Source organism: Sylvia atricapilla, chromosome 26 (assembly GCF_009819655.1).
Source record: "Sylvia atricapilla isolate bSylAtr1 chromosome 26, bSylAtr1.pri, whole genome shotgun sequence".
Lineage (NCBI taxonomy): Eukaryota > Metazoa > Chordata > Aves > Passeriformes > Sylviidae > Sylvia > Sylvia atricapilla.
The window spans coordinates 1,526,396-1,550,953 of record NC_089165.1 but is presented as its reverse complement, the minus strand read 5'-3'; the positions used below and the strand labels follow the sequence as shown (position 1 = coordinate 1,550,953).

The 24,558-nt window shown below is 56.8% G+C and overlaps 1 protein-coding gene and 1 pseudogene across 2 annotated transcripts; both read left to right on the top strand.

Moving 5' to 3' along the window:
* Positions 1 to 1,224: 1,224 nt before the first annotated feature.
* MOB3A (MOB kinase activator 3A) lies at positions 1,225 to 15,849 on the top strand. Of its 2 annotated transcripts, none has more exons than XM_066336487.1 (4): positions 1,225 to 1,362; positions 11,436 to 11,973; positions 13,616 to 13,818; positions 14,652 to 15,849. In XM_066336487.1, exons 2-4 carry the CDS (start codon positions 11,556 to 11,558, stop codon positions 14,679 to 14,681), a joined length of 651 nt encoding a protein of 216 aa, XP_066192584.1. In that variant the 5' UTR covers positions 1,225 to 1,362; positions 11,436 to 11,555; the 3' UTR covers positions 14,682 to 15,849. The 2 variants fall into 2 exon arrangements, with proteins under 2 accessions (XP_066192584.1, XP_066192585.1); XM_066336488.1 differs by lacking the exon at positions 1,225 to 1,362 and adding an exon at positions 7,077 to 7,222.
* Positions 14,996 to 15,849, top strand: LOC136371775 (uncharacterized; annotated as a pseudogene).
* Positions 15,850 to 24,558: the final 8,709 nt, after the last annotated feature.

The following is a 24,558-nucleotide window of genomic DNA, read 5'->3' as shown; positions in this document are numbered from 1 at the left end:
CACACAGGCTCCTGCCCTGGGGCAGAGCATCATCTGCTCCGCAGAGGGATCCAGGCAGAGCGGCCCCGGGGCTGCTGGAGCGGGGCCCGGCTGTTCCCGGGAGCAGGAGCGGGATCAGCGGCTCTGCAGGAGCGGCCAAGCTGCTGCCGTGAGCCGGGGCCAGCTCGGGGAGCGAGACCCCCGAGGAGCTGAAGCCTCACTGCGGGTTCTGGGGCGGGGCTGGGAACACCCGGAGCTGGGGTTGGGTTAGGGGCTCTGAACACCTGCGGGACCGAGCTGGCCTCTGCAAAGGTTGTGGGGCACCTGGCACGGAGAGCTCCAGACAGGAGCGTTGGAAAACCCCTCGTGGGGCAGGAGCGTGCGGGCTCCGGGTCAGCTTCTGGCACACTCTGATTTTTTGGGCTTCCCAGGGATTTCAGCTTTTGTGACCCTTTGAGTTTTTTGGGTTTCCCAGGGATTTCCCAGCGGGGTTTGACTTTCCCCATCCTGACGCTTGTGAGCAGTTCCTTTGAACCGAGGCTGGTTCCGGCCGCTTCTCCTTTTTGTGACCTTAAAGCTGAGGTCTGGGCAGGTCCCTGCAGCTGCCCCCTCGGACCAATGCCCTGCTCCCGAAAACACAAACACTGACTAAAGGGGGCTAAAAGAAAAACAAACGGAACAGAATAAAAATGGGGAAATAAATTTAAAAGAAGAAAATAAATAGAATGGAAGAGAGGAAATAACTGGAATGGAATTAAAGGGAAAAAAAGAAATACAATTACGAAAATAAAAAATAGAATTAAAGAAAATAAACAATAACATGAACCAGAAGAAAACATAAAAATAAAAGAAAAATTCAAACAAAAGTGAATAGAAAATTTAAATAGAATAAAAATAAAATAGAAAATAAGATGAAACAGAAAATTACACAAAATAAAATTAAGATGAAACAGAAAAGAAGGATAAAATAGAAAACAAAATAAAGCAGAAAATAAAACTCAAATAGAAAATGAAAGAAAATAGAATAAAAGAAAATAAAAGAGAATAAAAGGAATTCAGATAAGCAGAATAAAATATTGAAATAGAATAAAAGAACATAGCGTAAAATAAACTAGAATAAAATTTAAAAATACGATTAAACGAACTGCGTCCCCCCCGACATCGGCCGTGTTTTCCCCTTCCCCTGGCCCATCCCTCCCGGTCCCCTCCCGTGGGCGGGGCCGCGCGGGGGGGGGCGGCCCCTTTAAGAAGAAGTAGCGCCGGCGGCGCGCGGGAGCGGCGGGAGCGCGGCGGGCGCGCGGGGCGTGCTGCGGCCGGCGGAGAGGGAGTGCTGCGGCCCGGGGAGCTGTGCGCGTCCGCCGGCGAGGGAGCGCGGCCCGGCAGGTGCGGGGACTCGGGGCTCTGAGGGGACACGGGGCGCTGCGAGGGGACACGGGAGAGTCTGGGAGGGAGGAGGGACCTGCGGGACGGGCTCGGAGGGGCCTCCGGGGAAAAGGGGCCCGGAGGGGGCCGCGCGTCCGCAGCGCTGCCCACGTGTCCCCCCGGCCCCGGTGGCCGCGTTCCCCCGGCGGCGCCGGGCTGGGCCCTGCCCGGCTGTGGCAGGACGGGCCGGGACCTGCTGAGCCGCGGCCGCCGCATCCCGCAATGGGCGTTGTGTTTGTCTGGGCGGGGGGCGATGGCGGCCTGAGCCCCCTCAGGAGGGCGCGGAGCCCCTCGGGGCGGGGAGCAGGGCATGGAGCAGGGCATGGAGCAGGGCACGGGGCGGCCTGTGCTGGCCCGGCCCGGAGGAGAAGCCCCTGGGATGGGACATCCCCGAGCAGAGCCCCGGCTGCTGGGCACAGCCCACTCCCTTCAGAGCGCTCGGGAAGGGGACGAACCTGCTGCAGGATTCGTGAGTAACCGAAAAATTCATAGTGAGGGGAAAAGAAAACATCACAGAGAGTACAGGGCTTGGTGGCACAATTGTGAAGTTGCAGCTTGCGACTTCCCTATTTTATCCCACCTCTCCCTCACGGTTTTCTCCAGGCCCAGGCTGCCATAGGTAAAGGCATAGTCCTGAAGTTCAAACCTTTCAGGTCGAGGAATGGGGAATTTTCCATGTGTTTTTCAGGTCATGGTGAGCCACGGCTTAGCTGTCATGAGGGAGAACTTGTCAGGAGAACTTGAAAGCAAACTCTTGCTCTGCTTCTGTCTCTTGCTGCAGGCTCAGGAATCCTGATCTTAGAGAGCTGCCTCTGCTCTGATCTGCAGCACAGTGAGCTCAGCTCTTTCAAAGAAAGCTGTGTGAGAAGGACAGGCAAAAGGAAAGTGCAGGAAGTCCTCTGGAGGGAAAGGACAGGGCATCTGGAATTGTCCAATGTCCAGCACAGATGTTTGGGAAAAGCATTTCTGTCAGTGCTAGTGAAAGGCAGGATTCTCTCCTCCTGGAGCTTGGACCTGCAGAGTGGCCACACTTTCTGGATTCCCATCCCTTTGTTAAAAGCTCCTTTCTGGTCTGGAAATCTTCTGCCAAGTTGCAGGGCAGGGAGGGATTTTACTGTGAAACTTCCCCAGCCACCTGTTTATCACAGTCCCCAGGGCTTTGTCCTTGCTCTCTGCTTCCTTTCCCAGCTTTAGGCTCACATCCAGCTCCCTATTTGTCTGTCACTGTTCCCTGGACTGTGTATCCCATGTTTCAGATTCACTTTTTGTCTTAGTCACTTACTGTGAGGTGACCCTGAGGTGAGCTTATGACTCTTCAAAATCCCCAGAAAGAGGGGAAGGAATTCTTGCCAATGGTGGCAAAACCTGGAGCTGGTGGTTTACAGCAAGGAGCTGAGTGCAGGGAGCTGATTCCCTGTGCCTGGCTCACCTTGCAGCTCCTGCGATGCTCTGTTGACACGTGGGGTTGCACTGTCACCTGTGCCATCACCAAACATGGAAGTGAGCTCTCCCATGTGCTTGGTCAAGGCTTGGGGAGCTTGGAACAGGCTCAGCATCCTGAGAAAAGTTGTCCTGCTTCACTTCAGCTGCCTTTAGAGCTGTTTGCCAGCTGCTTGTCCACATCTATCGTGGCCCTTCTGCTGATGGGGTGAAAAGTACCCCCCGAACTGGAATGGGGTGATTTAGTCCCATTTTGGAGGTTGGATTGTCCAGATCTCTGCTGTGCTTGGTTACTCCTGCTCCTCTGTGAGGGCCAGGGATCTCCATGGCCACACTAATTAGAGAGAAAATGTCCTTTGTGAGTAGTGAAAGTGTCTGGGGTCAGAGCACAGAGATTGCAAAACCTTTCCAATCCTGCCCACAGGTCTGGGAAGGGAATTGCTTTCAATTTCTGAGTTTTAATTTCTAGTAAGACCGAGAAGTATTTCCTGGTTCTTGAGCCATAAATGCTGCTGTAAATGGATCCAGAACCAGCTTTACTGGAGGTTTATCAGTTTATCTTTAGGAATATGTAATACCCAGCTAATGCTGTCAATAGAGTGCACCTTAGGCTGCACCTTTATCCTGCTTTTTCCAGCTGCCCCTGGGAGGCAGAGTTATCCCTCAGGCCTGGTTTGGTCTGCTGCCTGCTTCCCTCTGGAGCTGGTGGTGTGGTAGAGGCGCTGCTCTGCTCCTGGTGAAGTTGGGTGGGTTGTTGTTCTGGGTACATGAAGCAGAAGGGAGGGCAGAGGAAGGGATGGTGGCAGCGAAGGCCAGAAAATAGCCCCAGCAAAACAACTTTTGCAAGTGGGCAAAGCCAGAGCAGAACAATCCATCACACTCCTCCAGAAAACCTGACTGAGGTCCCAAAGTGCTGATGCTGGTGTTGGGTCAGTTGTGAGTGAGAGGAGGCCACTGTGGTGATGCTGCCAGACACTCCCATGTGTGACCCTGTGCTGATTCCAGGGAACTCATGGGGCAGAAGATGGGCTGGAGCCACCCAGACTATGGCTGAGCTTGCAGCAAGAGCTGAGCTGGCCCCATGGCTGCACTGAAAGGCCTTGTATTTTCTGCAGGCCTCTCTTGGGGCTGTTGTCTGGCTGCCTTTGCTTCCTTCTCTCTTTTGCTGTGTGATGTGGTTGGTGTTGAGGTGGTCTCCAGCTCCACATCCGTGGGCTCGTTCTGTGCCTGGAGCTGTGCTAAGGGATTGAGTTACTCCTGTATCTCCTGCCAGGGCAGGAGAGGCCTCGTGGGCCTCTGCTGTCAGCAAGGAACAATCCTGCCATTCATCCCAACGTGTGACATTAACATGGGGAAAAGGGTTGTTTGTCCCTGGGATTATCCATGCTATGGGAAAGTCTGGCCGTGTGGCCAGCTCGTGCTCCAGCTCAGCCCTGGTCCCACACTTCCTGGGATCCCAGCCCACTGTTAGAATGGTGCCATAGTCATTTTATCATCCTAATGCAAATTTCATGCTCCAAACTGATATTCACTTTGACTTGGGTGGGAGCAGATCCCAAGGTTAGAGGAAATGGAACTGCTGTGGGCCTAGAAATAACCCTGTCATTTCCAAATAACCCAGAGCCTGCACAAGCAGGGAGAGATGAGCAGCCCAGCTGGGACTTCATAAACACCACCCTGCCCTTCCAGCCTTGTACTGGGGACAGCAAGAGGCCTTCCCGAAGGACCAGGCTGCTCTGGGACCTGGAAGAGAGGGAGCTGCTCCTACCATGCTGTCACTGGCCGTGCTGTGCCCTGGAAATACTGGTGTGTGCAGTTAACCTGCGTGCAGGAGTCGTGACCCGGCTTGTCAGCTCAGCACGGCCCTGCAGCGGATTAGCTCTGCCTCCACACGCAGCCCTGTCCTGCCTGGATCCTGGAAACCTTCCAGCAGCGGCCTCTGACATTGCAATGGGTGCAGATGTCACGTAAGAGGCAGCGGGGCTGGCCCTGAGTCAGTAACACCCGGGGCTCCGTGGGGCTCCCTGCAGTCACTGCTGTTCCCCGGGAACAGTTGGAGATTGCAGCATCTGCTGCCTGACCTGCATCTGCTCCTCTCTGGGGAGGGAAGCAGGAGGAGACCTTTGACAGAACTTACTTTCTCATGAGGCTTTTCTCCCTCTGTGGCTGCGGGGAGGAAGGCCGGGGGACAGACCACACTGGAAATTTGGGGGTCTTGCCTTCCCTCTCCCTTGCCAGACTGGGTTTTCCAGCGTGCCCAGCACTCACTGCCTCACCTGCACTCTCTCAGCATCCCTGTGCAGTGTGACATGATGTAATGTCCCTCCTGTCACTGCCTGTGCTCTGAATGTAAATCCTGAGCTTGAAGCCAGGCAGTAAACTCCCTGTTCGTCCATCTGCCTGGGATAGCTGCTGGTGTCTCAGTGCTGGCTGACCCGGGCTCTCTGCTCCAAGCAGCAGCATTCCCTCCTGCAGCTCCTGATGGGCTCTGCCAGACCTCCCCTCACCTCTGGTGGGTCCTCTGCTGTGCCAGATATGGCATAATTTAACAGGGTTTTTCCCTTTATTCCATAAACTAACTTGACTTCAGGATTGTCTGGAATGCTTGGCATTGCAGGGGCAAAGAAGATGCCAGTTAAAGCCCAAGATAACTAATTTTTGTCTTTTATTATGCTTTTTCCTTTTCTCATGCATATGGCCTTGCAGATGGGCTCTGCCTCTCTATGGCTTGGAGATGTGTAAAGAGCCTGTCCTGCTCCTAAACCAACCTCTTCCCTTCTCCTAAGCCACACTCTTTCCAGGAAGGGCTTGGAGACGTGGGAAGTCCCAGGAGAACTGTGCCCTTTCTTACTTGGGAATTTCCAAATTGTGCAGCAGATTGGAATAGCGGGGCCTGGGGGTGGCTGGCAACAGGCAGGACCTTCTTAAGGCTGACTCTGGTGAAAGACAAAAGGCTCTTTGTTTGCCCAAACCTTGGGAATTCAGCATTTCTAGTGTGCTCCTGTTTAGATTTGGTTGTGAAGGCTGCTGCTAAAGCACTTTCTAGAAGAAAAATGTGGATGTTGTCCTGCAGAGCAGCAGAATGAAGTAGTGCTGGTGTGTGCCCGGGCTGGGGCTGGAGGTGCTGCTGGCTGGGTCGAGCTGCTCCTTCTCCAGAAAGTTCCGAGCAGCTTCAGCTGCCGGGGCTGAGCGCGGAGGACGACCATGGCTCAGCTCTCCTGCAGCAACACGGAGTGATCCTGTGGCAGGAAAGACAGAACTTGCAGAGGGGAAGGATTAGCTTTGGGAAAACATTGGCAGCTCCCCGGGCCGGGAGGCTGGAGTCAGTGCCAGACAGGAAGCGGCTGACGTGGAAGTGCCGGCTGGCTGGGATTATGAATGGCCAGAGGTGCCTTCCAGCCACACTGAGCCCTCCTCGTCCTGCCCTGCCCTACCGAGGTAAGCACAGACCTTCGCTCCTCATATCACAAACCCATTCAAAAGAGCAGCTGGAAGTCTCGTCCCGGAAGACAAGCCCTTGTTTGTTGCCAGACTGGCTCTGGAGGCACAGGAACTGGCTGCCATTAGTGTGGTGCAGCTGCCAGGATTGTTCTGGTCCCTGCTCTCTGTAGTAAAATCTCTCCTTTGATCGAAGAAAACCAGGACCATCCTGTCCTGAGACACTGAGCTAGTGCAGAGTGGCCATGGGAAGGGATTTGTGAAAGGAGGGGGGTGGAATTATGGCAAAAATGTGCGTGTGCGTCCGTCTTGGCTGTTTTGTGCAAGTTGCTTGTTTGAAGCTGCTTTTCTTCTGTTTCTCACTCTGTAAATTCAGGTTTTTACTTGAAATGCTTAGTGCATCCAAAATACCTTTATCAGGGCTGCTTTATCAGTCAGGGGGGTTTTGTGTCCTGTGTTGGGAACTCTGGCCTGTCATAAAGGGCCCTGGGAATGACTCAGGGGGAAGCAGGATCGTGGCTCCTCTCTCCTGGGGAGCTCTGGGGACACGGTGACTGTCACAGGCTCTGCACCCAAGGGTTACGAGCAGCTGGACTCAGGGGGATTCAAGGACAGCAGCCTGGCTTCCCGGACAGGAAACTGGACAGATCCCTGGTTTGAAGAGCTGCGTTGCTCCCTGGGCTGTGCTGAAGGGCTGTTTTACCAGAGGCAGCAGGATGTGGCCGCCCAGCGCTGGGGTCACAGAGGAGGGAGGTGGCCTCGTGTCTGACCCCTCCCCAGCTGTGGAGCCTCTTGGTTGCGGCCGCCCATGAAACAAATGGGGAGGTTTTTTTCCCCTCTTTTGAAAAAGGAAGCTCGGCCGTGGCGCCTGCCAGCACTGACAGAGGGTGCAGAGCAGGGCTGAGCCCTCTGCAGGAGTGACCTGCTGAGGCTGGGAGCACAGGTAGGAGCTTGCTGACTGCTGCCTTGCTGGTTTTCCCCTGCCTGCTGGTTTTTCCTGGTTGTTGTTAAACCCCTGTGCAGTGTTGGCAGCATGGAGTGCTGCTGGGGCTGGCACTGATGGAGCAGTCATGAGACTCCTGGAATCCTTTTTGGGCCGTTCTGCCTCTGTAAGAAGGGCAGGATCTGTCAGGAACTCTGCTGGCTCCTGGAAAACCTGAGGATGGCTGCTGCAGAGCGCAAGGGGAGGCAGTTTCCTGGTGTTTTGGACGAGGTGACTCTTCCCTTTTCCAGACTCTGAGCTGCCTTTACAAGTCACCAGCAGTTGGGAAGCAGCTGCCTGGGCTTCCTCTGCACAGAGCCTGGCGTTAGAACAAGGCAGCTCCTCGTGGTCCACCATTCCTGGTGAGGGAAGAGGAATGGCAGGACAATGCCAACAGCCCTGGCAGCAAAACCAGCAGGGGACTGGAGCTGCACAAGCAGGGAGTCAGAGAAAAGACGCTTTTGGGATGGGAGGGGAAGGGAGGGCCAGGCCTTGAGACCACTGGGCAGGCAAGTCCAGCATAGCAGGGAGCTGCTCCTGCCATGTCCTTGGGATGAGCTGGAGGTGTGTTTGTGCTCTGGACAGCGCCAGGGGGTCATGGGCTCTGTGATCCTGAGCAATGGCCAAGGTCCTCTCGGAGCACAGGTGACGTCTGCTGTGATCTTGGCTGGCTGAAAGGAGGAGGCAACAAAATGTACTGAGGTTTGTTGAGGGGTGGTGGTGGTGGGAGTGGTTTTTCCCCTCACCTATAAAGCTTGCAGATACCATCCAGGTGCTTTGCATGTCCCATTTCCCAATTGTCTCTGACCTTTCCTTTCCCTTGTGTGTGGGGGCGGTGTCAGCTGTGACTCCTGCCTGTGGAAGTAGGTGTTGTACAGATGATATCATCCCCGAGCAATGTCAGGGATGCTTTGGTCTCTGTGCCTCTTTATTTTTATTTTTTTTTTCCTAGAGCTAAATGTTTCTTTTACCTCATTGCAGTCAGAGCCATAATTAAATAGGCTGCATCTGCTTGATGTCTCAGCTACTCATTTTGCTAATGCTTCACACAGATGCTGAATCGTCTGAGAGACAATTGCTGCTGTGTTGAGCTCCTCAGTTCTCAGGGATGATGTCTCCATAGGATCAGGAATTTGCTTGTAGGATGAGTACTGCCTCAACACCAAGTAAACTCTGCCCTGCACAGAGACCCTGACAAATGTGAGAGCAGGGAAACCCCCAGCCATGTGACAAGTGACAAGTGCAAGTGTCAGATCCTGCCCTGGGGTGGGGCAGCCCTGGATGCAGGGACAGACTGGGAATGAGAGGCTGGAGAGCAGCGCCGTGGGAAGGGACCTGGGGGTCCTGGTCAGTGGCAAGTTGGATCTGAGTCACAGCTGAGTCCTGGCAGCCCAAAGAGGCACCGTGTCCTGGGGGCACCAGGCCCAGGGAGGGATTGTCCCACCCTGCTCTGACTGGGGCAGCCTCACCCCAGTGCCGGGGGCACTTTGGGCACCACAAGATCAGAAGGATCCAAAGCTGTTGGAGAGTGTCCAAAGGAGGGACACGGAGCTGGGGAAGGGTCTGAGGAGAGGCTGAGGGCACTTGGCTCGTCCAGCTGGAGCAGAGGAGACTGAGGGGAGGCTCCTCGGGGGCTGCAGCTCCTCCTGAGGGGAGGCGGAGGGGCAGGGGCTGAGCTCTGCTCTGGGACAGGGACAGGAGCCCAGGAAGGGCTGGAGCTGTGCCAGGGCTGGGCTGGAGCTCAGGGAAAGGTTCTTCCCCCCGAGGGTGCTGGGGCACTGCCCAGGCTCCCCAGGGAATGGTCCCAGCCCCAAGGTGCCAGAGCTCCAGGAGGGTTTGGACAAGGCTCTCAGGGATGCTCAGGGTGGGATTGTTGGGTGTCTGGGCAGGGACAGGGGCTGCACTGATGGTCTCTGTGGCTCCCTTCCAACTCTCAGGATTTTCTGGGATTCTGTGAAAAGTCTCTCCATCCCGCTGAGATGAGAAAAATGGTTGGTGTTTGTTTCTTGATGTATGGGACCAAAGCCAGGGGATGTTTGGTTTCACCCTTGCGTTTTACTCCATCCACATCCACGGCAGGCCCTGCAGTGCAGATCCTCCAGGAAAGAAGCAGGGATGGAGTGACACTGCACCAGGGATGCTGGAGGTGCTCCAGGGAGCCCTGTGGAGGGCGCTGCTGCTGCTGCTTTGTGGTTTCTTGTGTGAGAGGATGCGTTTTCCTCCATCTCCAGTGCAGGGAAGTCATCACAAGTGCTTCCCTGGATTTTCTGCTGGAAGTAGCAGCAGCCTCAGCACCTGCTGCCCACGTTGCTGGTTCCGTGGGGGCTGTGCCTCAGTTCCAGGGTGGGTGCAGTCCCTGGAGCTTCCTGCTGTGCCACAGGATGTGGCCAAGCTGTGACACAGCTCCTGATAACCAGTGCTGCTCCGCCGTCTCTCCACACCCTTCACTTCTTCCTCTGCCACGTCTGGGCAGGATCATGCTCCAAAGGACACGTCTGCCAGGGGTTTGCCTCCCCTGAGGTGGCTCATGAGGTCACAGCAGCTGTTTTGGCACCAGGAAGGAAGGCCAGGTTGGATGGGGCTTGGAGCCACCTGGTCTAGTGGAAGATGTCCCTGCACACCAAAGGTGTCCCTGCCCATGGCAGGGAGTTGCAACTGAATGGTCTTTAAGGTTCTTTCCAACCCCAACCGTTCCATGATGACATATCTGCTGTGAATTCACCTCTCAGCCCATGATGGATCTCACTCAACCACATTTAACTGCTTTTAGGGTTTCTCCCAACACACTGTAGCCCATGTTGGGGTTTGGATCTCTCAGCACCTGCATGGAAGAGGTTACTGAGCCCATTCCCGCAGGAAACGTTGAGCCTGTTCTTAGTGGGCTGAACTGGAGTGGGTTGGGGTTTCTTCCTCACTGTAATTAAATAAGGAAACAAGAGGCCTTGGCTTTAAAGCTTTTTAATCTTTGTCCAGAGAAGAACTGCTGATTAGCACTGCAGCATCTGTTAGAGATGGGCTCAATTGCAGCCGTGGTAGTCATGACCTTGAGTTTGGGATGTGCTTGCCAGCATTTGAGGACACTATTTACCTATTGGAACAACACTGTGGTTTCATGTAAATCTAAGTAGATTCTGCTTGGGGAAAGGGTTGGTTTGGGTTTTGGTTTTTTGCTTGCTTGCTTATGAAATTATGGAAACTTATTTATAATATTTAAGGCATCAGCTTAATTTCTGTTACTTTATTCATTTCTCTGTCCAGCACGTGTAAAATAATATTTTTGGTACACAAAGCTTTCTGCCTTAAGCTTTCATCAAAGAGCAGCCTGGCACAAATTCTGTGAGGGGCTGGCTGTGGGAACAAAGGAGGTATAATTAGCTACAGATAAACAGAGCTGTGTTTCTTGTCAGCATCCCTTCAGATCTCAACTCCTGTCTCACCCTTGGAGCTGATTCTTTTCTACAGGCTGGAAGAGGAAGATGAGCTTTCCCTCATCTTCCAGTTTTCAACTTGTAAACGGAGCTAAACTGAAATGAGAGATATGGTTATGGTCTGTGTGCACCTGCAGCAGAGGCTGTGGCTGCTCTCAGGGCTAGTGTTATTTCAGGATGTTTGCTTTCCGGGTGCCTGAGCTGTGACTTCTTCTTCTCCTCACTGCTCTCTACCCCTTGGTTCCTGTCTTTGACTTTCAGCGGCTGGCTTGGTGGGGGCTGTCTGGCAGCAGCCCTGAGATGTGTTGTGGGCTGGTCTTGTTCCCAGAGGGGGGATGCAGAGGTGAAAATGGGATCTGGGTGACACCCAGCTGGTTTTACCTTTCTTTGTGCGTGTGAGCCAAGCAGGTGGTGGCATTTCTGCAGGGTTGGGGTCTTACGGTGTGGCAGTGTTGGGGTGAGTGGCAGCCCCTTCTCATGGCTGTGGGGCCTGTTCCCTCATTCCCACATGGAAGAGCTCAGGAGGTGACTGTTCAGCCCAGGTCACCCCTCCAGCCTCCTCCCCTCTGCTGCAGCCAGGGAAGGGAAGGGAAGGGGGAGGAAGGAAAGCTGCCGTGGGCTCCCCCCCTTCTCAGATGTGGGGCGAGGGCCCAGATGGCATCCCAGATCTCTTCCTATGGGATTTAGATGAGGTTTCCTGTTGAGAGAGCTGCTCCTAATCGCTGCCCTTCTGTGCTGCGTTGCAGATCAGGACCAGATGAGGAGAGGGAGGTTTCTGTGAAGATCAGAGTCGCCCCAGCGCTGCCCCGGGAGGTGGCCTCCGGCTGTCACTGCTGCGGGCCTGGAAGAGGCACAAGAGAAGGAAAATGTCCCACGCTTTAAAGCAAGTGTTCAACAAAGACAAAACCTTCCGGCCCAAGCGCAAGTTCGAGCCGGGCACTCAGCGGTTCGAGCTGCACAAGAAGGCCCAGGCCTCGCTCAACGCCGGCCTGGACCTGAAGGTGGCCGTGCAGCTGCCGCCGGGCGAGGAGCAGAACGACTGGGTGGCCGTGCACGTCGTGGACTTCTTCAACCGCATCAACCTCATCTACGGCACCATCAGTGACTATTGCACGGAGCAGTCCTGCCCCGTCATGTCGGGGGGGCCCAAGTACGAGTACCGCTGGCAGGACGAGCACAAGTACCGCAAACCCACGGCCCTGTCTGCGCCCCAGTACATGAACCTGCTCATGGACTGGATCGAGGTGCAGATCAACAACGAGGACATCTTCCCCACCAACGTCGGTGAGTTTGGGTCCCAGCTGCGGCCGGAGGGACGGAGGTGGGTGTGGAGCCTTCTCGTGGAGCCCCTGTTGCTGTTCCTGGAGATGCTGCACAGCTGATGGAGCACAGCGGATCTCTGTAGCAGAGCTGTTCTCCTCTGTGCTTCTTGGGTGGGCAGCACAGTGAGCTCTTCCCGGCTCTTGTGCAGTGATGCAATACCTGGAGCTGTACCAGATCCCCCTGGGAGTCATGGATACCTCGAGGCAGTGAAACAGGAGCAGTCAGTCTCTGAGGTGGCTCTGGAGTGGCTCATGCTGGATTCAGGACAGCTCTCTGAGAGCTGATGGCAGTCCAGGTCTGAGGCACAGCTCTGTGTCACCTGGTGCCACGTGCCATAATCACCCCCTCTGTTATTAGAGGCCACAGTGGCTGCCTCTGTCCCTCCTGAGGGGTGGGATGCTGGCTCAGGCCAGGAGGGAAGGGCCATGTTTCATCTGCTGCCAGGACCATGGAAACAGGAGCTTGGCCTATGACACCTCAGTCTCCAAATCCAAACACAGCTTTGGGACAGATTGTTGGGTTTTAGTTTGTGATGAAGATGGAAGAATTTAATCTCAAAGTTATCAGGGAAATACAACTGAGCCCATGCAGAGCTTCCATCTCCTGGGATGGAGGAGATGACATGCAGCCAAGCTCCCTCCCTCCCTCCTGCCCCGGTGTTCATCCCTTTGGAGCTCTGATGGGATGCAGTTGGTCCCTATTTGGGGCACATCTGCCACTCGAGCATCCACTGGGATCTTCCACTGTGCCAAAAGGCTGCTTAAACCTGCTGTGGAGTGGGCAGAAAGGGCAGGGGGGCCATAAGCAGCCAATTTCAAGACAGCTGAAGCACCAAACCCTCCCCAGCTGTTGTTCTCACACTGCACAGGCTGTGCTGCAGCTCTCTGGGGACCACACTGGGGATGTTGGTTCTGTTCTGGGCTGCAGGATGAGCTTCTGACAGCACAAGGGTTGTGGTTTGGGGTTTTTTTAGTTGTCACTGTCTTCAGCTCAGCTTTTACCAGATCCTTTAATGCTGACTGAGATGCTGCAGTTCTGGCAGAGCGAGGAAAGGGTTTAACTTGTCCTTGCTCCTCCAGAAACTGTGTGAACTTTACACTCTGATATTCCATGGAGGTGGCTGCATGGTGAGACTGCTCTGCTGCAGGGGCCCAGCCAAACACAGTCCTGGAGCCTTCAAACACGACCTTAACAGCTTTAATTTTTAACCAAAGAGCTAAAGATGTACCAAGACAAGGGATAACTGTGGGGAGTTAACAGCACCAGCCCTTTCCTTTGGGAAGTTGTTTGGTTGTATTTGGTGTTTTGCACTGTTTATATAAATACATCAAACTGGAGTAGAAGAAAACTCTTGTCTGACTGAAACAACTGCTGGGAATGTGAGCTCTGCTTTCAGTCACAGCAGTGCATCACTCTGTCACTTAAAAAAATCCATGCTTTGAAAAATGTGATCCAAGGAAAAGGAAAAAGGAGAGGAAAGCTGGAAATCACCAGGGACAGAAGCGCTTTTGCCTCAATCTGTCCATTTTGCCAATGTATTTTAGCCCTAAGCAAGCAGTTTTAACTTGGCAGAAGGTTTTTCATGGCCACTCTTCCCTCCCAGGTACTCCCTTCCCCAAGAACTTCCTCCCGGTGGTGAAGAAGATTCTCTCCAGGCTCTTCCGGGTGTTTGTCCACGTCTACATCCACCACTTCGACAGGATCACCCAGATGGGCTCAGAGGCCCACGTGAACACCTGCTACAAGCACTTTTACTACTTTGTGAAAGAGTTCAATCTCATAGACACCAAGGAGCTGGAGCCCCTGGTGAGTGTCTGGGTGGGCTCAGGTACAGGTGGGGCTTGGGGGAGTCACAGAGGGCTCTGGAACCTTCTCAGAAGGCCCCACCTCAAATCCTGGGGTCAGTTTTGGGCCTCTCACTTCAGCAAAGACATTAAGGGCCTGGAGCATGTCTAGAGATGGGAACAGAGCTGGGGAAGGGTCTGGAGTACCAGGAGCAACTGAGGGAGGTGCTCAGCCTGGAGAAGAGGAGGCTCAGGGGGGATCTTGTGACTCTGCACAACTCCCTGACAGGAGGAGACAGTTGAGGGGGCTCAGTCTTGTCCCAGGTAACAAGTGACAGGACTGGAGGGAACAGTCTCAAGCTGTGCCAGTGGAGGTTTAGATTGGATTTAAGAGAAAATTTCTTCACTGAGGGGGTGGGACAGGCATTGGAAAGGTCTGCCCAGGGCAGTGTTGGAGTCACCATCCCTGGAAGTGCTCAAAAAACACGTCGACATGGTTTAGTGGTGACACAGCAGTGGTGGAGTAGCAGTTGGACTTGATGATCTTGAGAGTCTTCCCAACCCTTAAGGATTCCACGATTCTCTTCTAAAGCTGGTTACCCAAATTCAGGAGCAGTGGGCCTTGCAGTGTAACTGTCAGGAACCTGGGAGTCAGGATGTGACTGGGATGTGCTGGGAATGGGAATGGAAATGGTGGGAGGAGCACAGCCCTGCCCAAACTGGAGCTGTGGGCAGCAGTGTCACCCCGTGCCTAGGAATGGTATTGACAGCTAAACGGGTTTTTCTCATCCACACCCTCACCTGGGAGCCTGGATCCTCCTTCACAGTCCCTTGTCTTCTCTGTCCCTTTGACAGAAGGAAATGACCTCCCGGATGTGCCACTGAGCTCAGACCTTCCTGCCCCCACCTCGGCACCTCTCCCGAGGACTCTGACCCCAATCCCATGTTGGAGACGTGATTCAAGGGGAGAACAGAGACGTTTCGTTTAAGAAATTATATATTTTTAATGAATTTCAATGTAAAACTGTGATACTGCAGGAATATTTTTTTAAAGATGCTCTAGATTAACTAATTTTTTTTATAGTAATTTCTATAAAAAAGAAAGAAAATATTTTGTGGGCCACTTGATGGGAATGTTGGCTCTCAGAGTGGGGAAGAGCTGCCTGAGCTGCCTCCTCTGTGAGCCCTGAGTGAGCTGAGCCAGACACTTCAGACAGAGCTGTGTTGTGGGGCTGGTGCTGCCATGGAAGCAGTACCTCCCTTGGGATACACGTTTCCCGCTCCTGAAGGCAGGGTACAGGACTGGTGTACATGGATCTCCCAGCACATCTTCCACTGGCTTTGAGTCCAGGTTTGGGGCAGAGCTGCTCTGTGCCCACCTGTCCCCAAGGCCTGGCTCTTGTGTGCTCCCTCTGGGTAGGCTGGCACTAGGCTCCATCCCATGGCTGCCGCAGTTGGAGCTGGCGCTGTTGGAATGGAAATCTGCCCTCGTGTGTCAGCCCAGCCCTGCGCTGAGCTCTGCACACACAGCTTGGCTGTAGCTCAGCACTGTCCCCGTGGGGACACAGATCTGTGCTGGCAGCTCCTCATGGGAGCCACCAGAGGGAAGGTGCTGGGACAGGCACCAGGAATTCTCCTCCATCCACTCCCTCCCCGTCCATCGTGGTACGCTGACCGTGCTGGGACCACACCCCCCTTCTCATGGGGGTACAGAGCCTTTTCCCTGTTCTCCAGCATCACCACCCCACCCAGCTGTGCACATCTGGGACCAAAACCTCTGATGTGCAGCCAGAGCCCCCCTGGCCTCACCTGCTGCTTGCACGAGGAAAGCTTGGCCAGTGCCCCCAGGTAGGTACTGAGTCTACCTAAGATTTGGGGACCAGTAAGTGACCAAACTGCACCACTAACCACTTCTTCCTTACAAAGCATTCCCATGCCCTGGCATCTCTGTACATACGTGACTCTCATTTCTCGTCCTGCCGTTAGGACACTCGTACAAATACCACTCGTGCTCTGAAATGGAACCAATAAATTATGTTGTATTTACACAGCACACGCTGCCGCCAAGCGTCTCGTGACTGTACGTTCGTCAGAACCTTCCCATCAGCGAAACAAACACAGGGTGTTTGGGCACCTTGGGGATTGTGCTGGAGAGCTGGGAGCTCGTGGGTGTGTGCTCCTGGCGCAGCCCCTGGGAGGTTGGTTGGGTTCCTCCTGCTCTCCAGGTGCCAGGTCCAGGCTGCTCCAAGCACTGAGCTGGGTCCCAAGGCCATGGGGCCTGACCAGCAGCCTGGGGTTGTCCTGACTTGTGTTTGCAGTGTCTCTGTACCCGAGGGTTGAACTGTTCTCCCAGCTCCGAAACTCGGGTAGAAGTGGGCAGGGGAATTCCAGCTCAACAACTTGCCAAGAGGCTCCTCTGCCATTGGGAGGAGCCAGGGGTGCAGTCATTGAGGCTGGTGGACTAAATCGGGAAAAAATCTGCATTTGGGGGATGCTCATTGTTTTCCTGGCCAGAAGGGGAGTGAAGGGCTCCCCAGCTGTAGCTCCTCCTCTTCCCTGCCTGCAGCACTGGGAAGGGGAGGAGCCCAGTGGGGTTGCTGGGACCACCCTCCAGCCCCTCTCCCAGTGTTTTGTGGGCGCAGCTCAGCTGGAGAGTGTGCTGTTCCTTGGTGTAGAATATCTCTTTGGCCAGCCTGGGTCAGCTGTCCCCGCCCTGCCTCCCCCAGTTGTGCCCCTCCTTGCTGGCAGAGCACGGGACACACAAAGTCCTTGGCTTAGGGTAAGCACTGCTCAGCAACACCAAAACATCGGGGTGTTATCAGCATTACTCTCATCCCAGATCCCAAATACGGCCCTGTATCGGCTACTGGGGAGAGAACTGGCTGTGTCCCAGCTCAAACCGGGACACCTGCAAGGCCCCAAGTGCTGAGCTGTGGTGGGGCTGCAGGTGGGTGCTGAGTGGTGCTGGGTCAGCCCTGCTGGAATGCTGTGGGTGCTGACTCCAGGGATCTGTGGCACCCAACCAGCTGTGACCCACAGGGCTGCAGGGACCTGCCTTCCTCGGCCCACCTTTCTTTTTGGGGGAGCGACCCTCCCCTGTGAGACCAGCTCAGCTAAGGGAGGAGGAGGAAAACCACCTCTGTGGGAGAAGATGTGGCAGGGCTGGAAGTGGCTGAGCCCGGCCCCCACACCCGGCAGTGCAGGATGTTGCCCAGACAGGTCTGTGGAGCCACAGCTCAGCCTCGCTGTGCCTCTGCCCCGGCAGCCCCAGCCCCTCTTTCATCTCCCCGGGCTTTCATGTCGTGTTTACTCGCTCCTGAGCTGCAGCTGCGAGTGCTGCAGGGAGCAGGCGGCTGTGAGCCCCTGGGGCTGAGTCCCCGAGCTGGGCCCTCAGGGCTGAGCCCCCTGAGCTGCACTCCTAGGGCTAAGTTCCCAGTGCTGAGCCCTTCAGGCTGAGCCCCAAAACTGAGCCCACCCAAACTGAATCCCCCAAACTGACCACCCCGAGCTGAGCCCAGCCTGGCGCCTGGGGGTTTAGCCTTGACCAGAACCTTTCGGTAATTTCAGTCCTCATCTCCCCTGGCACTGTTTGGGTGCAGAGGCATCACAAAGGCTGTGCTGAGAACGCAGAGAGCAGCTCTGCAGATCTGCACTGCAGGGCCTGGGCCGAGCAGGTACCGTGCCCAGGTCTCCAGCAGCCTCCCCTCTGCAGGCTGATCCCTTCCCAGAAAGCACAGATGGCATCTGCCCCGGAGCTGGAGCGGGCACCATGGAGGGGGCTGCGGCTGCCGTATGTTCCCAGGGAAATGCTCCTTTCCCGTGGCTCAGAGCAGGGTCTCCTGCTGCTCCCAGGAAGCCATGGCTCGCCCTGATCCTTCCCTGCTGGGCTTCTCCATCCCCTGAACCCTGAGGAGCTCAGGAGCTTTAGGGCCTCAGTTCTGCCATGAATCCAGATTTAGGATCCTGCCAACGACATCAATTTGTCACAGATGAGTGATTTTGGGTCACTCAAAGAGTCCCCGTCAATGCTGTTAGCACAAGTTATTTTAATATGAATCTATGAAAGTGTGATTTAACAGAGCACAATGATGAGGTTCCCTCTGGTACCTCCTACATGGATATAAAAGGTTAAGGAAAATCAAGTTGGAATTACTTACACTGAGACTAAAAATGTAAAAGGGTTAAGAGAGACCCTTCTGTTGAGTTCAAGGTTCAGACAACACCCCCCTACTTCTTAAACTCCTGATAGACCTTAGGTACAGCCCAGGTCCAGTCTTAGTCTCAGATTTGGACAATGGTTCACATACAAAGGAATTAAATACATGGATTTCACTGGTGTTTATTCAGGGTGTTGTCAGGAACTCACCGAGGAGCTGTTGCAAGTAAAGGTCTCTCCACCTTGCATGGGGAAGGATCTCTCAGCTCATCCCAAACCCTGAGATGTGTCTCACCTCCAGAGGAGATCACAGATGTGCAGTCCAGCTGCAGATCAGGGGGAACTCAAATTGGACTCATCCAAAGATCTGTTGTTGGTGGAAAGGTCTCTGTTCCTTGAGGCTCAGGCTTGGGAGGTGTCCCTGCTCCAGGACACCTTGGCACAGTCACACTCCCAGGCAGGGAGAGCTCAAGGCACCCACTGGTGCCTTGGTGGCAGGGTGATGGGATGAAGCAGTTGGCTCACAGGGAAAAGTGCAGGGGGTTCCTTGTACCCACAACTTTCATTGTTCCTTGAGAAATAAGTCTTGGAAAAGCCACCTGCTCTCCATGTGTTAATCCCACAATTGGTTCTGAACTCACAAGCATCAATGCTCCCTGGGTCACCTGCTCCTTCTTGGGTTTCCTGGACTCCTCGGCCTGGCTCTGGCCTTTTCCTCCTCTGGATCCCAGACCAGACCATTGCTGGTTTGGTGGAAGGGTTGAGCACTTCCATCACGCATCCCACTAGGGTTTGCTTAAAGTGGGAAACTGAGAAGTGGGAGCAGCCTTCGCATGGAGCCTTGGAAAGCAGCCAGGGTCTCCTATGGCACCTGTGGCTGGGTGTCTGTGGGGTCTGTGCCAGAGCCATGTCCTGCTGGGTGAGGACAGGGATGTCCCCACCTGCCAGCACCTCCCCGGGCAGCAGATCCTGCTCAGAGCATTGCTGGGGCTGTGCTGTGACACAAGGATGTCCTCACACTGCCCTCCCCCTCCAGCCCTGGGCACTGTCCCAGAGACAGCAGGGGGATGTCTCCAGAGGGGCCATGGTCTGTATTCCCATCCCCAGGAGGTGCTGCCTCATTCCATGCACCTTTGGAGTTGGGGAAACAGGACATGGGTGGCACAGGACATGTCCCTGCACAGCTCTGCTGTCACACTCAGCCCCAGTGACCCTGGGAGTGCCATCCATCCCTCATCCCTGCATGGGCAGTGGATGCTCTCCAAGCTCTGAAATGTGCTTTTTGTTTGTTCTGTGTTCCCTGGACAGCTGATGCCTCTGGGGCCAGATTCCCCAGGGTCCCTGGCAGCCCCCCAGCCCTGATCTGCACCCGCCTCCTCCTGGGCAGGGCCCTGGCTTTGCTCTGCTCCAGTTTTGGGCTCCATGCAGGAGGTGACAGCCATTCCCGGGACAAGGGAACAGTCACCAGCATGGCACGTGCTCCTTCTCCCTTGTATGGCACAGGCCAGGCCAGGGGCCAGCAGCTCCAGGAACATGGGCAGGACCTGGAATGCTTCTGGGAAAATGCTGGAGCAGGGAGGACATGTCCCATCCCCGCGGGTGACACTGATACCGAGGGCACCTGCTGCTCAGGCCCCACAGGGACAGCAGGTCCCTCCTCACCCGCTGCTCTACCAGGAGAAGGGGCCCCAGGATCATTTTTGGTCCTGGTCAATAAATCTCTGCTGACCCCAGAGACTGCCAGCACACAGCCACTGGCGCCTCCAGCACAGGGTGTGCAGGCCCTGCTGTGGTTTCAGTGCCCTTTCCAAGGGACCAGGGGGAATTTTTTGGTGGTTTGGGAGTTTTTCTGCTCCTTCTAAGAAAAATATGCAACGTGCCAGGCTGCACCTCTTCTGCCACCTCCCTGCACTCCTGGAGCTTCCCCAGAGTGACCCAGCTGCAGTGGGCCAGGGCTGCTGCTGCAGATTTCCCCCTTCCCAGGGAATTGGAAACATGGGGGAGAGTGAAAAGAGCCTGGGGTATTTAAAGTCCTCCTGTAAATGCTTTTTTCCCTTTTGCTGCTACCTGCTAAGACAGGACTCCCACTGTGGCACAGCATGAGCCCTCTCCCTGCCCATCTCCCAGACACCCCAAAACCACAGCTCCTGCAGCTCCTGCACCTTGTTTTGGGGGCTGCAGGGATTTCCCTCCTGGAGGAACTTGGTCCGTCTTTCCAGTAGATCCCTGGGCCAAGCCCCATTCCAGTCCCATCATCTCCATGTTTTTGTCCCCTGATTTTGGCTGATGTGGGGTGTCAGGGCCAGGACTGGGTGACAGGAGAGGGAGGATGCTCTGCATTGAACTGGCATCTCCCTTGAAGGGCTTTTTGGGGGTAAAAGCACCCCAGGTCTGTTTGTACCCTCCCTCAGGATGCATTTCCCTGCAGCTTCAGTGTTGAGTTCCAGCTACTCTCACCTTATGGCACCTCTTCCAGCTGGGGAAACTGAGGCATGACACCACCACCCCCTCCATGTGACCCCTCCTCTCTCTGCCTCTCCCCCAGCTGACACAGCGTGTCCTTGAGACACCCTGAGCAGCTCTGCTGGGACATTCCTGGGCAAGGGGGCAGCCCTGAAATGTGTGGGTAAAGCAGGAGCTGGGAAAGCCAAGCAGGGTTCACCCCAGCCCCTGGGGTGAGGCACCAGGGCTGTGTCCCTGGGAGAGCCCCACGGTGGCAGGGTGGGGACTTGGGGGGCACTGGAGGCCTGGCAGGAGCTGCCAAAACTCTCCCGGTGGCTTCAAATAGAGGAGGAAGATGGAGGATCCACCAGCTCAGGAATCAGCTCAGCCGTGAGCCCGTGTGTGCCTTGGGTGCGGTGGTGGTGGTCGGGGGGTCCCCTGTGTCCCTCGTGTTCCCTGTCCCGACCTCCCCTCCTGTCCCGCCCCAGCACCAGGAGTGTCAAACCTCCCTGTTTCTGCTCAGCAGGAAATTCCAGGGTTTTTGCAGGATTTTTTCGTTTGACACAGAGCCAGGGTTCCAAATCCTCCTGTTTCCAGGGGCGGGAAGCTGGGCCCTCCTTAGGCCGGGGAAGTAGCACACGGAAAAAGGAGATTTATTTATTTTCCCTTCCAAAGCAGAGCAGTGGGGTGGGAGGGGAAGCCCTGGACAGCCCTGAGCAGCTGCCTGCCCACACTGGGGCACATCCAGGGGGGAGTGGGCAGCCACGAGTGGCTCAGAGGGGTGACAGGGTGGCCACGATGCCTCTGGCCCCTCATGCTCCCTCTGCTCCCTGGCCAACAATAGCTGCCTTCCGGCACAGCCCCACTCGCTTTCCTGTTTTCCCTCAGCCAGTCTTGGAGTGTGGGGCTCCGACAGCTCCTGGAGACCCCACAAGATTGTGGGTCCTGGTGGAATGCAGAGGTGTGAGGATAGGTGACACCTTGGGGACACCATTTGTGGATCCTGGGGAGAACTAGGACACGGGGAATTGGCTGCTGACAGCCTCGTGTTTGCACCGCTGGGCCACTGGATGTGATCAGGAGGAGGGAGGGCATTGGGGGGCTCTATTGCACTGAAATTCGTCTTTCCCTGGAAAAACATTAGGAAGCCCTGAGCTGTGGCTGGTGAGCTGCCAGCACTGCCTGGGGCCAGCAGGGCCCTTCCCACTGTCCCCAGGCACGAGTGTCCCCACAGCAGGAGCCACCAGTGCAGGGACCTGCTGTGGCCCCACACCTTGGCAGGACCCTGCACCCAGCAGGTGAAAGGGAGAGCCCTGCTCCTGTGGGAGAAGCATGGGTGCTACACCAGGATGAACACACATGCAGGCAAAAAAACAACACATGATCACGTGTGTGTGTGTGTGTGTGTGTGTTTGTGCAAACACCCCTGGGCTGACACTCTGGCCTTGCACACGTGTGTGGTTTTGTGCAGATTCCATGGCAGCCAATTCCACGGCAGCCAATTCCACAGGGACAGGGAAGGGAAGCCTAGGAAGAGGAGCCTGTCCCAGTGTCCCTGTGCCCGGCTGCAGAGACCCAACGTTGCTGCCACACCTGGCTGGTGTGTGTACGCTCCCCTTGAGTGCACACTGAGTGTGCAAGGCATGTGTGACCAGCACAGGGGGCAAACACACCAAGGTGACACCAGGGCCACACGGGGAGCAGGAGGTGGGCACTGAGCACACACTGGGTGTGCAGAAGGGGCACAGTGACATGTGGGGAGCACGCAGAGGACATGCAGGTGACGTGACCTGCAGCCAGCACACAGCACGCGTGTCACACACATCACACACAGTGAACACACTGCCACTGCCCCAGTATCCCACACAGTGACAGGGACCCCCGTGGGCTGGGCGAGCCCCTAGCCCAGCCCTGGGCATCCCCACCACGCCAGGCACCCTTGGGTGGCCCCAGGGCTGTGGGTTGCGGCTGTGCTGCCCTGTCATTCCCAGCTCCGTGACCTACATGGTGGCGGGCACAGTTTGGGAGTGCTTGGCTTCCAGGAGCCCCAGGAGGGGCAGGGACCGTCCCAGTGCCCCTCTATACCCCCCAATAGTGGGGGCACCTCCACTCACACCCCCGCCCCCAGTCCGGATTAACCTCGTTAGCATCATTAACAAACAAAGGCCCGGGAAGCGTCCCGGCGCGGGAGGCAGGAGAAACCATTAGGGCCGGGAAAAGCAGGAATTTCGGCAGGTTTGGGGAGGGGAATGGCCAGGACCCCACCCTGGTGACCCCATGCCAGGCTGGCACCAGGCTTTGGGATGATGCAAGTCCCCCCCAGACACCCCCCAGCAGCTGGGGAGAAGGGCGGGGGGCAGAGCAGGGCCGGGGGCTGCGGCTGGTCAGGGGGAAGGGGAGGTGCCGAGGGCACTGAGGGGGGTCTGGGGGGGCCGGTGGAGATGGGGAGGGGTCCCAGGGGTGCTGATAGCAGTGAGGGGGGCGCTGAGAGCAGCGATGGCAGTGAGGAGGGGTCTGGGGGTGCCAGTGGTGCCGGGGGGGCCTCGGGGGTGCCGATGGCAGTGATGGGAGTGTTCCAGGGGTGCCGATGGCAGTGATGGGAGTGTTCCAGGGGTGCCGATGGCAGTGATGGGAGTGTTCCAGGGGTGCCGATGGCAGTGATGGGGGTGTTCCAGGGGTGCCGATGGCAGTGATGGGGGTGTTCCAGGGGTGCCGATGGCAGTGATGGGGGTGTTCCAGGGGTGCCGATGGCAGTGATGGGGGTGTTCCAGGGGTGCCGATGCCGGTGCCGAGGAGGGTCTGGAGAGGCCGATAGTGGGCGGGGGGCCGGCCCCAGGGATGCCGATAGTGATGGGAGGGCTCGGGGTGCTCCAGGGGCGGCGATGGCGGCGACGGGGGCGTCCAGGGGTGCCAAGAGTGTTGGGGGGGGCTCCGAGGGTGCTGGTGGCAGTGGTGGGAGAGTCTGGAGGTGCCCACGGCTGTGACAGGGGGCTCCGGGGGTGCCGGTGCCGGGGCTCCGGGGGTGCCGTGGCGGCGGCGGGCGCAGCCAATGCGCGGTGCGGGCGGTGAAGTCACCGCGGTGCCGCAGCCATCGGCCCGGGCGCAGCCGCTGCGCGCAACGAGCGCGTCTGTTCTCAGCCCCCGCTGGCGTCACACGGGCCGGGGGGGGACAGTCGCACACACGCGTGGTGAGGGGCTCCCACGGGCTCCCCGGGACGGGGGGTCCTGCTCCCGACCCTGCTCCCCACAGCCACGGTGGCCCGCGGGGACACAGGGACGTGCCCCCCCTGCTCTGCCCCCCCTCGGTGCAGGCCGGGCCGAGCTGTGCCCCACTCGTGACCTGGGTGGGCTGGGGGCTCAGGGGACCCCCACTCCCCTGCCATCAGCCTTCTGAACACGGAACCCGACTGTCCTTGTCCCGGTGCAGGGGGATCCCCAAGAGGTGTCCCTGTCTCTGAGTGTCCGGGGCTGTCCCCGTCCTGGTCCCCAAACCTGTCCGAAAGGGAGGGGGTGCGGGGGTGGGGAGGGGAATTGGGGCGCCCTGGGAGTGTCATTGTCCCCTAAAATAGTGCAGGGGGGGTCTGAGGGATGCGAGGGGGTGCCCTCCTTTCTGGGTGGAATTTGGAGGGCCCTGGGGGTGCCCCTGTCCATGGGTACAGCACAGGGGGGTGCCAGGGGGGGTGTCCCTGTGCCTGAGTGCAGCACAGGGGGGTGGCAGGGGGGTCCTTGTCCCCGGGTACAGCACTGGGGGGTGGCAAAGGGGTGCAACACAGGGGGGTGCCAGGTGTGGGGGTGCAGGGACCCTTCCGAGGGGTGTCCCCAGCCTCCCCCACAGCACAGGAGGGTGCCGGGGGGGTCCCGGTTCCCGGAGCAGCACAGAGGGTGCCCCGGTGCAGCAGGGGGATACCCGAGGGGGTTCGGTGTCCCCAGAGGCTGTGCGGGGGGATGATGTCCCGGGTGGGTGCCCGGGGAGGGGGTGTGGGTGTTCCCGGGGGGCGTTTGGGGGGAGTCCCCTTAGGAAAGCTGTTTGCCCAGTAAGTGCCGGGGGGGGAGGGGGTCTTTGTGTCCCCAGGAGGAATTGGGGTGTCCGGGGGGCTGTTGGCGTGTCCGGGGGGGTGTTTGTGTGCGGGGGTGCCCTGGGGGAGGCGTTTAACCCGGTGTGTG